Source organism: Aricia agestis, chromosome 9, assembly GCF_905147365.1.
Source record: "Aricia agestis chromosome 9, ilAriAges1.1, whole genome shotgun sequence".
NCBI lineage: Eukaryota > Metazoa > Arthropoda > Insecta > Lepidoptera > Lycaenidae > Aricia > Aricia agestis.
Window position 1 is genome coordinate 17,968,711 of NC_056414.1, and position 15,872 is coordinate 17,984,582.

The 15,872-nt window shown below is 35.9% G+C and overlaps 1 protein-coding gene across 3 annotated transcripts; it reads right to left on the bottom strand.

The window, feature by feature from the left end:
• Positions 1 to 1,739: 1,739 nt before the first annotated feature.
• Positions 1,740 to 8,632, bottom strand: LOC121730748. 3 transcript variants are annotated; one of them, XM_042119907.1, is made up of 6 exons: positions 8,492 to 8,632; positions 8,013 to 8,140; positions 7,474 to 7,917; positions 7,335 to 7,391; positions 4,080 to 4,201; positions 1,740 to 3,297 (listed from the first exon to the last, which is right to left on the bottom strand). In XM_042119907.1, exons 2-6 carry the CDS (start codon positions 8,137 to 8,139, stop codon positions 3,031 to 3,033), a joined length of 1,017 nt encoding a protein of 338 aa, XP_041975841.1. In that variant the 5' UTR covers position 8,140; positions 8,492 to 8,632; the 3' UTR covers positions 1,740 to 3,030. The 3 variants fall into 3 exon arrangements, with proteins under 3 accessions (XP_041975841.1, XP_041975840.1, XP_041975839.1); XM_042119906.1 differs by having other exon boundaries at positions 8,228 to 8,632; XM_042119905.1 differs by having other exon boundaries at positions 1,740 to 2,916; positions 2,982 to 3,297; positions 8,013 to 8,632.
• Between the last annotated feature and the right edge of the window lie 7,240 nt (positions 8,633 to 15,872).

Consider the following 15,872-nt stretch of genomic DNA (forward strand, 5'->3'; position numbering starts at 1 on the left):
ATAGTTCTCCACCATCTACGCTTCATAGTTGCCAACTAGCCATTTGCCAGCGCTCCATTTTTAAAAACCGTTTTATAATAATTATATGTCACTTTTATTTGCGATACCCGGTAAAAATGATTTCTTCAACCACAACTTTTAAAACTTTAGGTAGGAATTGAAAGTGATCGAGTTTTCATGAACGGGGTTTGCACTGAAAGAAAATGTTTTAATAAGGCACATTTTTATTGTTGGACGGGAATATTACAAAATAATTATTTACAAAACTTTCCCAAGTACCTATACTTATCACTTACACAACTAAAACATTCGATGTGTATGAAAAGTATAATTATCTATACCGTACTGTACTTTTACAAAATTAACAAAAACAATGTCAAACTAGGCTAAGGGATAACTAAAAAATATTGAACATGTTTAAAATACAAATAATAATAAGTTTATAATATGTCAATAAGTTTACTTACAACTTAATATTATTAAATGATATGACCATCACAGGTAAATAATTAAGAAAAATAAGTTTTTAAGTTTTAAGCCGAATAGCACGTTTTGCATTTAGAGATTAACAAATGCTTAGTATAAAAAAATACAAGGACCGTGTCAAATACGACCCTAAAATCCATTAGCGTTAAGTTTAAAGTCAGTCATCAGAGCTCGCTGATCAATGACGCTAAGGGCCGCACTCAAAGACATTTTTAATGATGAACATCAATTTAATGAAGAGTTTGACAGATAATGTATTGCTTCTGTCAAAATCTTCAGTTAATTACAGTCAAGTAATTAAATATATTATTCGTCTCTGAGTGCGGCAGTTAGGTCGCGTCCATATGAATCACCAATTGGAGTAACCACTTATGGATGTCATTGGACAAATCTGACAGTTGCACCCGACTCACTGCAAAGTTAACGCGAACAGACTAATAGTAACACAGGTATAATGTATATTACATACACAATGATACCGAGACTAGCTGTACGGTAATGCAATATACAAACCAAATTGCACTATCAGATAACAGCACCAAAATACACCACTTTACAACTATGTAAAACTTAATGACTACTAGCACAAGTGTTATACAAACACACATTTGTATATTAGAATATTTTACATAAATTTAAAATTATAAAACACCAGGAAATGCAAAATTGAGCACAAAATATTTCATATTTATCAAGATAAAACTAATTCATTGGCGTCGCTAAAACTCGCGCGGGCGCACGCGCGCCTTTGTATAATGAATAATTAGTATTTTAAAAAGATAAAACCGACTTCAAGTTATACGTAATTAAGAATTAAAATTCCCTATCTCAAAAACTGTTGAACCGATTTTGACGAAACTTGCAGTATTCCCTAAGTTGAATACTAGGTATTAGTACAACAAAAAAATAATCACTTAAATCGGACTTGTAGTTCTGGAGATATACGTGCACAAACATAAGCACTTTTGAAATTTGGCACATTTGTTCAGAAGCTGCTATAGATTAACATATACGAAAACTGGTCAGTTCTGCAAATATTATATACATACGCGTCGAATTAATAACCTCCTTTTTTGAACTCGGTTAAAAATAGTAGGAGCAGCGCAGGCGCGTGCGACGGACTGTCACACGCTCGACGGACGGGCGGGCACACGGCGCGGCGCGGGCGCACGCTTTTCGACGCTGTTACCGTTGACGTCTTTTTGCCAAATAATAAATTAGTAAATAATCCATGGTATTAATGATAATTAAATATAACACAACTGTAAACACTCGACATAAAAATTATACTAGCAGCGCTAAATGATATGGGCGCACGCGACGGGTGCCCGCTCGCCCGCGGCAGTCTTCCGACACGTGCGCCCGCGCCCCCATCCGCCCGTGTTTTAGCGTTGGCCCTAAAAGGATTATCGGAAAAAGAGTATTTGAATATTTTACCAAATTTTTGATAAATTAGGACATCTTGCACAAATTCTTAGTTGCTTTCTTGAAATCTAAATGACTAACAAAAATAAGTGTTTACAAATAAAATTTAAAGGGCCGAATTTGTGACGAGAGATCAATTTCAAATTACTAGCCACTTATAGTACTTTATGGAAGCGTATAGTACTTTATGGAAGCCCAGATTACAATATTTGGCAATTACTAATTACAAGAGGCAAATTTACAAATATTTATAGGCCATGCACACAGCACAACATTAAGTTCGAACCCAATAACATGTAACAAAGCCCTTAGTTTCGCCGAGTGATCATAATGTTTAGCACGGCCTATAATATCTCTTAATATAAATATTCTATACACAAAGTGATTGTGTGCAAACACCATTTGCAATTGCCACAAAGAATTTCTATTGTGTAATTTACACAAATCATTAAATCACCTATATGGCACCTTCAATCACATACATTTTCTCATAATATCAACATCACACAACGCACTGGTACCTAACATAAATTGCAACCACTAACTACATAATGTTTAAAATTGGTCTTATGTTGACCTAGAGTCTAAAGCTACTTTTGCGCCATTTTTGCCAAGAAAATAAAATATATTTTAGGCAATAATTGATTTATTTATACAATGGCAATGAATCATACCAATATGGTTGGCCTACAATCTACATATAGATAAAAATTGTCCGTATTATAAATTATTCTACTTTTAGTAGGACATGTTTGTAACCCATTCAAATTATTTATAGCATGACCAAGAAAACGACAAAGATAAGTTGCGGTAAAACTGCCTTTAATCCTGGCTTTTCGTGTCGCAATGAAAATAAAGCCTACAGGTTTTTCCTGTTCAAGCTGTAAAGGGCCATCCACATATTATATACATAGGGATCATACCAAGCTACAAAAATGTGAATTTTTTTAATGTGATACGCGGATGGCCCCTAAAGTTACGAGCACATTATGACACAGCGGGGCGAGCCACATATTCCATGATATGTTTAATTGAGCAAGCATATTTTTTTTACATTTTCACTAAATGCGGCCAGCTCCGTCCCACGCGTATTACAAAAACCTATACTATCACAGCCCGTTAGGAACTAAGTTTGATAAAGCCGATGTATGAGAAACCGGGTTTGAGCCAGACTGTCCTATTCTCCTCTCGCTGGGTGAATCTAATGGTTTCGTCCCTGGCCAGGCGGACGACGACGTGGACGGAGCAGCTCATCTGCGCCTTGCTGAGCGGCACGCTGTTGGGGCTGGTGTCAGCGGTCGCACACATGGTCACCTGCCTCGGCGCCTCCTGCGGCTGCCACGCCCAGATGAAGAAGCAGTTGGGCGCGTACGATATATACACGATCTGGAATTTATACATGAAATTAAGTTTTGGAAGCTTTAGGGTCAATTTATACTAGCGCAGAGTCGAAGCGCATCGAAGAGAATTATTAAAACTGAACATAGCAAATTCAACCTTAACTCCAAAGCGATAACGCAATTAATTACTTCTGAGAATTTAAAAACGCTGATTGGCCTCACAGAAGTAATGTATGCGTTACGCTCTGGAGTTAAGGTTGAATTTTTAGCGTTCAGTTTTGGAAATTAGCTTCGCTTCGCTTCGACTCTGCGCTGTTATAAATTGACCCTTAATGGTGTTAGTCTAGTTTTAGGGCGGCCACAACACTGCGTTGCGTCTTATTGCAAAAACAACCATTGATATGTGTAGTATTTAGCGCTGCGACGCAGGACGCTGCGACTCAGTGTTATGGCTCGGCTCTGAGTACTGTCACACCGCACACGTAACTCAGTATATTATATCTCGTGCCCTTACAACTACAGACAACTAGATGTCGAAATTACTAAGATTTTTTGATCAACTCCAGTCAAGTATAATCTGGGGGCACGGGAGTTGCCCCGCCAAGATGAGCCAAGCGAAGCGCGCAAAGGCAAGTTAACTACCTTTTCTCGATTTCGTTTTTCTACTTGTCTCTTTCGGTTACAAACGAATTTACATTGCATTCCTATTATATAGTATTTTAAACGCGAAAGGGTATTCTATAACCGAACTTTACTATCTCATCACATCACATCAGCTGTTAAACATACTAGCCAATGTTTAGTAGCAACTTATTAGTTATTACTTACTTGAGCATACAGCAGGTAGAGGCCGCTCTCTTTTACAGTGAAGTAGTTGGAATTCACCTGTATCTTGGTCTCGCTGCCCTTGGTGGACGTAGACCTGTCGTGCACCCACGGGCCAATGTTCGCTGTAACATTATGTTACTTTAGTAAATACTTGGAAAGGCATGGAGCTTTGCTCGGAGTTCAAACTTCAAAGAAAGAATAAGTAACTCAAAAATACGCGTGTTCCCAGTGGTAGACCCTAGCCAGATCGTATTTTCTCCCCCCAAAAACCTTCCTTCATTAAAAATCTCGTCTTGTTAAGAATATAGGATACTGAACTATTAAAAAATCTTTAAAATTGCATAAGTGCTTATAATAATAATGACTTAAATAACAAGATTAACAAGTAAGGATTTTGATTTTTTTATTAGCAATGAAATATCAATTATCAACACGTATCAAACTTTCGGACCCTACTTTGTAGTACAGAGTTTCTCAACCTTCTTTCATGCGACCCCCTTTCTGTCGTAAACAAAACATTCAGGCTTTAAAAAAATGTTCGTCTGCCTTTTCACCTCTCTACGAGTACGACATCCTTAATTAAAAAGTATTTGAAAGTTTTCGAGCTTGAGTACGCGAAGCAAAAGCAAGGTTGATAAGTGATAACTGATAAGTAATATTACTACATTACGAGTAATATAATCAATCAAATATTCTTCATTATGTGCATTGTGCATAATATCATTCATCGGAAAAACAACAGTCATATAGGTAAACCTAAGGTAATATCATGTATTGGAAACTATAAATATAAAATATTACAAAATATTATTTACTTAATCCATATTTACACGAATATTATATAGTAAATCCGAAAAAGTGTCTGTCTTTTCGTCTGTGTCTTTTAAACCGTTTAACCGATTTGGAAGGGCGTGGAGAGACTCTCAGGAACACAAGTTTTTTATCACGTCAAAATGTATGATTCCTGCGCGGAATACCTATTTCTGCAGTTAGCGTTCAGTAATTTAATAAACAACAGATAAAATATTAAAGTTTCTACAGAGTCTTGAATAAGGGCAGATAAAAACGAAATCAAGAATGAGGAACAGGTTTGATGGCTTCCTTGGGACATGCCACCTGCACAGTGCGCTTAAAATCAAGCTGAGCGACTGCCTTTTTACATGACTGCCCCAGAATGGTGAAGTAGTCAGTAGTCAGTAGTCAGTACTCACAACGTAAACAAAGTCAACATAATGTTGATTTATCGGCATACAACAACATTTTTTAATTTATGAAAAAATGTTTAAATTCAATTGGATCTGAAAACCGTACTTTCTTGGGTTTTGTTGGTTTCCCTTAGTTGGGAGATCACAATTCACAGTGAATCACACCATACGATGAGTTATTATATTATTTCCGATTATTTTGCTATGCCATACGGTGTGCGAATATTATACTTGAGCCCAGTCAGTGTTATCATGTCAGACGTTGTTTATGTGACGCTGACCCCAGAAAAACTTCAATAGCGCGATTCAGAACTGTATGCGTTTGGTATGCTACAACGGGAAAATAGATGTTAGTGAATTTTCAATCTCAGAGAATAAGAAAACAACATTTCAACACAACTAGTCCAGCCGTTATGGAAGAGATTCACAATTAGCAGTGTGATACGAGAACTATATATTTATACAAGATTTTGTATACAAAAATGGAGATTTTCTATACAAAAGAATAATTATATTCGGCCTTTGTTTAGCCCCCCCGCCCCCGTGTCCAGTCACGTGGAATAAAGTTCTAATCAGTCGTAACTCGTAACTCGTAACCTATACAATGTATCGAGTACGTACTCGAAGTCGAGAGTATAACGATTTATCATTTTGCATTAGCAATCTATAGTAATACCCTAGTTTCCTATCAATTAATAACAGTAACTAGTATTGTTCAGTAAATAGTTCATGTTTATTTTTAGCGAGTAGATAATCGAGTTATGTTTTAACGTAAGTAGTTGGTAAAATTATTTAAAAAACACTGATAAACTAAATTAGAATATTACGAACATATTTTAAGTCTACCGGGCGAACAGGTTGGGAAGCCCTGGACATCATAATAAAATTGCAGAAACCGTACATTTTGCTTCTAGTAAAGTTGCCTGTTTTTGTGATAATTTTGGTATTGAAATAATAATACATAATTAATAATAATTATTATAGTTATTCAAACTAAACTTTTTTTTTTGAATAATTTTTTTCAAATATTCTCTGAACGTCGGGTCTACACTGGTGCCTACCACCGGTTCGGGAACTAAACTGGCGAGAAGAACAGAGAACTGGCGTAAAAAACTCGCACGGGGCCATCATTTAGCTTATTATATTTAAGGCTAGTGCTTATCAAGCCAGCCAGCAGTAATTGGCCATGGCTAATGAGTAATGACTATGATAGCTTTAATAAATATTTTAGTATTACAATGTATTTATATTTATCAGTGGACTTTGAATAAATTATAATTATTATTTCAATATTGCAATTTGCAAATGACTTTCTTTGTTTATTAAATTAAACATGCATAAAAATTTCAATTACAATACTTTATATAATTATTGTAATTGAAATTTTTATGCATTGTACACACTACACAATATGAAACGACATATAAATTAGTAGTAAGTATAGGTTTAAGGAGTAAGGACCCTAACGTCTTCTTTACATTAAATGAACAAACATAAAGTATATTCAAGTGCAGACGACCAGCTGTTCGGAGATAAACTGGATTTATGTGCGTGCAGCATAGTGATGACTCAATAGAAACAGAAAAGGAAATAAATAAAATTGTCTAGATGATTAATTAGTGTGTGAGATCAATTATTACTAAACCTAACCATATATGCAGTGTAGCTGAGTGGACTAGCTTGGAGTATCACTCCTATAACATTGATATAGAGCTCAAAATATTCTTGGAATGTTTATATTATTGTGTGCTAAGACAATGCAAATGTTAAGGCTTCATAGAAGCAGACATCCTGTGGAATGTACATAAATTATCACAGTTGGTCATTGCAAAAGAGTCCCTGTTTATATACCACTAAGGTTGTCAACCACTGAAGTACTGTTCGTATTTGTTTTTAAGTCTGGGCAAAGCGTATGTTACATACACATATATTTTTATGAAGGCTACAATTAAATCTGTGGTCTGTAGAGTTTGTATACTCATTGCTAGGACTGCTATGATTACATTATTAGTGGTTGTATATTTTGTAAAATATTAAAAATTTAACTTACAATCAGTGCCCATTTGTCTCTCGTTTATTCCTCCATTGAAATGAGCAACCATCGGCTCTGAAAATAACAATAATTCTATTTTTAAAATCAATCCACAACACACTGCAGGATGATCCATAACTTTACGAGCTGTACCTACCCTTTTGAAAGACAGACAGATCATACACCGGCACTTTATCTTGACTAGATTTCTTCTTACTGGAGTCTACGAACACCATATCCTCCCCGAGGTCCTCCACATAGTACTTCCTCGCATTTGGGGATATGGGGTCACCAATGAGTTCTCTACTCTCTCTGCCATCTTTGTCCCGAGGCCTCAAGTTGGCCAGAAGGGGACTTTGTACTGGTTTCTCCTGATGCAACACACCCTCCCTGATGTTCTGAATGAGAATCTGGTCTCGAAGTATGTCTAGCTGCCTCCTAATCGACACCATCTCATTCCAGTAGTAGAAAGCTATGTAGCCGCTGACGAACACGCACACTACGCTCAGCAGCAGATTCAGGACGAATAGCAGCTTTATTTTCTTGGAAGACGCTATCGAGAGGGTGGTGTTGATATGAACGCCGACGTCCGACGGTTTCTCTAAAATTGAAAAGGATTTTCTGAATATACCTTTCGAAAGTAATTACCGATTAAGTATTAAAATTTGTCAAAAGTGGACCAGAGAGAAAGTTTACCTGTATTGAGATGAATAACAGTTCCGTCGTTCGATTTAGCCTTTTTACCGGTGTTCAAAAAAATGTTGGCGGCACCTGAGTTCAGCGGGACTCCCTCGCTGAGGTGGGTTTTTCTATCGCCCTCCATTCTATTATAATATAAATATTTAGATCGCGATTACCGACGAATACTATAGATACTCACAAGGAGGCGAGTACCGTACTATACTACTTACTAGTACGCTACCGACCGCTCGCACGACCAGCGTAGGCGTCGCCGTTCATAAACAAAGGAAGCTTAAAAGTTCGCAAACATTAATATTATCACATATTATGATAACCGCGGTCCGCGGGTTGATAAGAAAAAACACTGGCACAGAAGATATTTCAATTAATATTTTTGAATAAACTTCACACCGAACTTATTTTTAATATTCCAGGAGCAGTCCATCGTTTGCACAAAATAAACAAAAATAAATAACACGAGCAAAAGTTTTTACATTGAAGTCGGTTAGGTTTAGGTCGGCATCTGGCTGTCATTGGAGCGCGCGGCGCGCGTGCGTGCAGCTTGACCACTACTGGCGCGGGCGGCGCGCCAAATTCAAACCACCGTTCTCAGTTCTCACTAGGAGTATTCTGTGGTTCTCACCCACCACGTCTCGCAAGAACTCAGCAGTACAGTTACAAAATTATTATTGCAATAACCGTTTGATTTTGATAAGATAACACCGTAAATTTCAAAGTATAATGCTCGGTTGTATTTTTACGGCACTCAAAAATGTTTTTAGATTTTAAATTATGATTTGAGAGAGCTCGATTTAAATAGGAGAGATTCAATAATCACCAAGTCTTTTATAACTTTGCGAGTATCATGAATTGCTCGCGTAAGCAAAATATGCTTACGTACTTATTATGATTCAATTATGACTATTCACTATTCACTTGTTTAATAATGTGTCGTATATTATATAGTTCTTCCCTAATAATATTATCTCTTATGCGGTCATTACTGACGTACTGTATAATATTATGTACTTACTTATAGACGAATCATACAGAATTCAGAATGGTTGTTAGTTTTTAAAATTTTAAATACAGATACCTAATAATTATTTAATTATACTACGTATAGGGTTAAATTAACGCTTCCTTAGGAACTATAACTACTACTGTATACCTAATTAGAACTCGTAATAACTTTATTTCCCAATTGTCAATATGTCTTGATTTTCCTCTCAAATCAAGGCATATACCTAGTTTTGCCTTTTATTTCGACATAGTTATTGTAGGTACTAGGTATAATGTATGACATATTGTATTTATTCACATTTTTGAAAGCCTGTAAAAGTTATGTTTTTCTCCCGAATGCTGAAGAATAGCCTCCTTCCTTCCTGTTTCGAATAAGAACGATATTATACAGTTAGTCATTACTCATTTAACACAGAGCGTCACGAGTTTCCCCATACAAAAGTGTTTTTTTTTTAATTTTCAGCGCTGCTACTTTCACAGTGAACTCTCTAGAAGGAACACGTACACGCCCTAAAGTATTATCACTTATTGTTGTTACACCCTGTATATTATGCCATCATCACACAGCCATGTCGATAGTCGTCGGCAGTCGGCACTCGAGCCGGCTTGGCATTTAACCACCACAGCTAAAAACATAGCCCCACTAAGGCAATGACCATAATGAATAGGTAGACCTAAATTGATAAGGTTTATACCGTAAAATTTTATTAATCATGTGATATTGTGGTTTATGGTCTTACTCAGTATGGTTAATGGTTAAGTACATTGTATGTATTATGTTTGGTAATTAGTAATTACATAATATACTTAATACAACTATGTATTCATTACGTGGTCTATCTGAAAATAATTATCTCAGACTTTTGTGATTACTACTTACATAATAGATACCTATAGTAAGCGTATCCGTTCGACTCATTGCAAAACATAGCTATCATAGATCTTTATAAGTACATAATATGATTTTTTATTAGATATTAAAATATATATCCCATGTGGTCCCTGTGCTTATTAAAAACAAGGATTATTTTTTTATTTTGTGTGAAATGTAAGCGGAAAGCTTAACTACTTAATAGTTAATACTTACCTAAACATTTCTTTACAAGACAAATTTTAAAAAATTGATAAATTATATTATAAAGGACTAATGGACAGGACGCTGATGAAATCAATTAACATTAAAAAGGTGCTTCAATAAATAAGCCCGAGGAAGCGAGTCAAAAAAAATTTCTTTGGTATTCGTCCCATTATGACGCATCCTTACGTGGCCCATTGCATAAATATAGGAGGTCTATTCTCGGTGCGCGGAATGCTCGCATATGCACTGAAATTCAGCCTGCACTTCGCACGAGCGGGTATTAATAGCTAAATGTCCTTATGGCACTTCAATCGAAATCTCATCCGCCAGCATATGGCCTGAAATGCATATTATACTAATAATATCACCAAGGTATTTGGTTACTAATCCAAAATACCATTAGGCTTAGGAAAAGACGGTGCGATGAGCTGGAGGCATACCAGCCAGGCTGGCCGCCGAAGGCACAGGAACGAGAGAAAGGGAGACCCAGGCAGGATTAGACGCGTATAAAAAGTAGAGCTCTGGGAATAGACTTTCGTCACGGCGTAGAGAAAGAGGTGTAGACATTGCTTTATCTCCACGCCGTCCCGTTGGCCCTACTGTCCCTCCGTCTTACTATTTTTTCCATCAGGACACACGTGACCATTTTCGATCTGGAAGTGCACAACACCAGTAAAGAAGTTTGCACTTCTAATAAAAATGATAAGGACTTGCAGAAGCTCAAGCTTTTTTTGATGTGTTCTTTTTTGTCTTCTGATAAGCGGCTTGTGAAATCCAGAATCCAGATATATATCAAGGTTGAGAACTATAATATTGAAACAATGTTGCTAAGTGAAAAAACATCCCGAGACCAAGGACGCTCCCGACTCAGGTAAAGTTACCAACTTGTTTGCCAGGATAAATACTAGTTTAGTATCCGGCCAGACTCTACAACAGTTTTATTGGGCTTAAACGACTTTAGAGGCATATTTTTGTAAATGTTCTAATATCCATATCCATACTAATTATAAATTCAAAAATGTGTCTGTCTGTCTGTTTTCTTTCCAGGCCCAAACCACTGAACTGATTTTGCTGAAAGGTATTGAGATGCTTTGGGTCGCGGGAAAGTACATAGGACACTTTTTATACCGGAAAAAGGTACGGCTCCTAAACGAAAATTTAATTAAGTAATGTATATTTTATTAATTTTTAAAAATGCAAAGAAATATATTTTGAGTTTTTAATTAGGGTTATACCTACTTAGTCTTATTTTTTGTTTTGCAAGGTTATATGTAGAGATTTTAGATTAGATTGATCTTTAGGCAATGGGAAACTTTGGAAAACGAGATTCCTAAAGTTATCCAGAAAAAATATAAAAAGACATTGCTTTAAACACTAATTTTACGAGTTAGGTACTATTTCCTACATATTTACCATTAATAATTGATTTCCTAAACTAAACGCAACGCAACCTCCATAATTTCTGGTCGTTCTTAGGAGTACAGAAAAACTTTCAGCTTTTATAAAATGACGAAGGTCTGGCTGCCCTTGTGCCAGGACTCATAACATTGGTCTAATTTTAAACCTAATTCGATCTTTTAAAAGTTTGATAATAATTTAATTTAAAATCTCTGGGTATTAAAATGTAGTAATCGTCTAACTTTAAGACCAAATGCGAATGCCTACTTACTTCCGAAGGCGAAAAGTACCTAACCTAGTTTATATTCTCTTTGGCACTTGTTTGGCACCAAAGAGTTTATAAAGCAGATTTTTTCGAATTTCGTTTTTCTTTTTTTTATTACCACATCTGAGTCATAGGCAAAAGACATGTCGCCGGCCATGTAGGTGCACCGTGTGTAAAAACTGCCGACTGTAAGTAACTGGAAATGAATGAATGTTCAGGTATATAGTACGCACGTGAAATTAGAACATAGTATTGATTCATCGCCTCAGGGTTGGCACTAGTTAGTTTTGCTAAGATAAACGTATATTGCGGTAACAAAACCCTCTCGGTTCCAACTGTTTACTTTATCAGTTGTATAGAAATCGGTTATGTTTATATTTCTCTATGAAAGAAAGGTAGAACTACTAAGCTTTACATTTCGACTCAACGTATGATTAGTCCCTTAATAGATTAGTATCTATTACAGTCTGTCTAGTCTCTACCACACTGATAGGACACTCTGCTGTTTGTTGCTGTCTCTGTAAACTGTAGACGGCGTTGCTTGCTCTAATTTTTAGTACTGAAATATTTCAAAGTCTAGGAAAGATGGTATGATTCATATTTAACAGAAAAATTTCATACAAGAAAAAGGCCTACGTAAACTTCCAAGTTCCAAAACCAAATATCAAAATGGTTCTAAAATAATCTCAAAGGAGGGCTTTGTTTAGACATGCATTACGGTAGTTAGTAGAGCTATATGTTGAGCATAATCTATACTTCCATACTAATATTATAAATGCGAAAGTGTGTCTGTCTGTCTGTCTGTTACCTCTTCACGCTCTAACAGCTGAACCGATTTTGCTGAAATTTGGCATGGAGATAGTTTTTATCCCGGAAAAATGTACGGTTCCCGCGCGATAAACTAATTTTAGAGTTGCGGGCGTCATCTAGTCTACAATATTTTCGGCAATAGTTGCAATTTGTAACAAGCTCCAAAAGACAAAGTTTTTTTCTCAACTTAAAAATTTTGTAGCGCCAACCCTGTGAATAAAGAAAACGCGCAACTCTCTGATTCATATTATAATTTTGAGAAACAAAGTACGAATATTTTTAATATATTGTATTGATGACTTATAATAGCAGCACAAAGACTCAAAGGGGTTGAAACCAACTATTTAAAACGAGGCAGGGTAGTTTATATACAATGTGTCCCGACACCGGTGGCTGGTGAAAAAAAAAATTATTTCTCTGGCTTCATACTAATCTGACCTATACTTCTTAATAAAATCGTTAAGTATAACTTCTAAAATATCTGACTTAGAGCACTGAGGTAAGGAATTTATTTAAGATGAAAACCTCCTCTATCTTTTTAAAATAAAAAATAACCAGTTTAATGCGCTAGATTTTTCATAAAAAGCCATTAATAAAAAAATCGTGTATTTTTTAATTAATGGCTTTTCTTAAACTTTGTTTTTTCTATGTTTAATTCCACGAAAATTATAAAATATTGCCTGTGTAAGCGTAGTCCACAAGTTTTGCTATCAAATGAGACCTTTTTTATTTTCATAGGATATTTACATGAGAAGTACTGGGCAGATCAATGTGAAAGCCCGAGAAAAACTAAAATGGCTGCCATTTTACAACCGTGAGAGAGAGAAAAAAATTGAGAGCCAATTTGTCGATAAAATTTGCCATAGATCATGACATTAAAGGATCGGACACCGGTGTCGGGACACATTGTATTGTAATTTAAGGAGAATGAAATCTGGATCCTACTGCCTAGTGACATACCTAGTCGAAAGTATTAATTTTATAACAGTTTTTATATTGCTAAAAATAATTAGAGAAATAGAATATATTTTAATTAATGAACATATTTTAGTAACACAGTCACACTCTATGTTTGGGAGCCAACTCCCGTAACAAATCCCGTAGTAACCCAGAGAGGTATTATATACTAGTTGTAAGTAGTAACCGAACATTTTTGAGATACAGTTAACTCTACAGTCTATACTTAACACCATTTCAGCGCCTATCAATTAGTATCAACGCAAACAATGAAATAATATGCTTCATGCTTATATTGTTTGTATAATTAAAATATCCGTAATCTGAACCTCTAATTAGGCTTCTGGTTGTCACCTTGACATTGCAATGCTGCAATGGGAGAAGCGTCCAAACGTACGACGCCTCGAGTTACGGGGGTCAGTGGGACAGAGTGTCGCTACCATACGCTACTGATCGTCATCATTAGACTACTATGTTGACTGTAGAGAAACTTTCTTGTGTTTTTCCATTTCAGTTGTCTGTCTGCGTGCTGCTGCTGTCTGTCTGCTGTCTTTGCCTCATATATTGGAAAAGTCACTTATAGGACAGAAATAAGAGCTCCAAAAATATTATTACAAGGGTTAATGTATTGAATATTTATACATGGTATGAGGTATCCCTAGATAGGTATTAAACTCTATAACTTCATACCGAGTGAATAAAAACTAATTTCTATCATATGGCTTTTTATATTATGCTTCTTAGTTTTATTTAAACTAAATTATGTCGAATGTAGAAAAGTAGTAAAAGTGTGAATCATTGTTGTTTCGCAATGTTTTCTATTATAGAAAACACTGTTATAATGATGAACCATCGATGACTGTTTGTCGACGAATCTAATGATGTTGCTGAAAAAATCGTGTGTGTAGAGAGTCACGTAGCTGGCTAGAAACTTCAGCCGGTGTAGACCTGTTGTAGGGTCTGCGATCTCCCTTAAGGCTTACTGGGCGTGCCTGTCTAATAGCATTTAATGGCACCAATGGCTTAAGGCGAGGATAAACCCCAATTTGTTATTCCGTGACTCCCGGTTTACCTAGTTCCAATATAATAACGAAGTGTTAAAAAATATGAGATATAAAGCACAATATTTAAAATACCTTAAACCATAAACATTTTATTAAAACGTAATACTTTGGCTGTAATTAATTTACAAACTCACCTCTGAAAAAACTCTATTTCGTCGAAATATAAGTATTAACTAGGATAATTATACATTTTATTTGAATAAATTGTTAGTAAATCTATATTAAAACTTCTTTAACCGAACAATTTTGTTTCTTAATATTTATTTCCAAAGATATTTAAAAAAAACATGAAAAATAGCGAAGATCCGCCAGAGTTGTTACAGTTATATGCTAAGCTAAAATGAATCTTATTGCGATGCGATACGCTTGGTCTTTGGTTGTGTGCAAGGTTATCGTTTTTGATTGAGATTAATCCCTGCCTTAAAGGGCGGCCACTCATTTGCGAATTGCGATAGATCGTTTTGAGCCGTCGAAACTGCTATGTACTACTTCCTCGCAAAGAAACTTCCACAAGAAATCAGTTCATTCGGCCGCTCATTTGTGACGAATCGGAACGATCCATCGCTGGTGTGACAAGTGTCTCAAATTTTGAAGCGAATGCTTATCTACTAAAACATGAAACTCGCGCCGATGTATTTTCCTGTCTGCACCATTCGTTGTGCGTTTTGACCGTACCTATTGGGCAGTTTTTGTCTTCAGTCATAACTCTTTCTATGTTGTAGTTAGGAGCAAAGCGAATAAAATTAGAATCACTGGTTAGGAGCGCAGAAAGAATTTTGACGGCCAATGTTCGCCATATTGGCCCATAGCCCTTTACGCAGGTAACGGTAGCGCGGTCGTTGGCGGCCTTACTCATCGCGCGGCCATTACCACGATATGCAGTTCATTTCCGCTATTATTTTTAGAATTTCTGCAGAAAAGTATCATTATCCTACTTGGTAAAAAAAAGTGTACACCGCTGCTAAAGAAGTTTACTTCCAAAATTGCACATGAGAGCTTAAATAATTGACTATTGAATTTAGATATTGGTTACAAAAATTAAGGGTTTATTTTTATGTGTAACTGTTTAATGTGTCAAATATTATGTCTAATTAATTGTCTCGCTCTATTCTTCAAGTGACACTCACAAATCTATTGAGAAGTTGTAAAATAATATAAGTTCGAATTGCTAGTATGGCGGAAATTCTCTGGCTAATTTTGGTATCGGCTATCGGCATTTGAAATATCCCTAAAGTCCTCTCATACTGAGAACTTCCACGCAACGTACAAGCCACTGACCC

Coding starts and splice junctions, on each gene's coding strand:
- LOC121730748 (XM_042119907.1), bottom strand. CDS start 8,139: ATGGAGGGCGATAGAAAAACCCACCTCAGCGAGGGAGTCCCGCTGAAC. Junction 7,918..8,012: donor TGTTATTCATCTCAATACAG/GTAAACTTTCTC, acceptor TTTCAATTTTAG/AGAAACCGTCGGACGTCGGC. Junction 4,202..7,334: donor GAGACAAATGGGCACTGATT/GTAAGTTAAATT, acceptor ATAATGTTACAG/CGAACATTGGCCCGTGGGTG.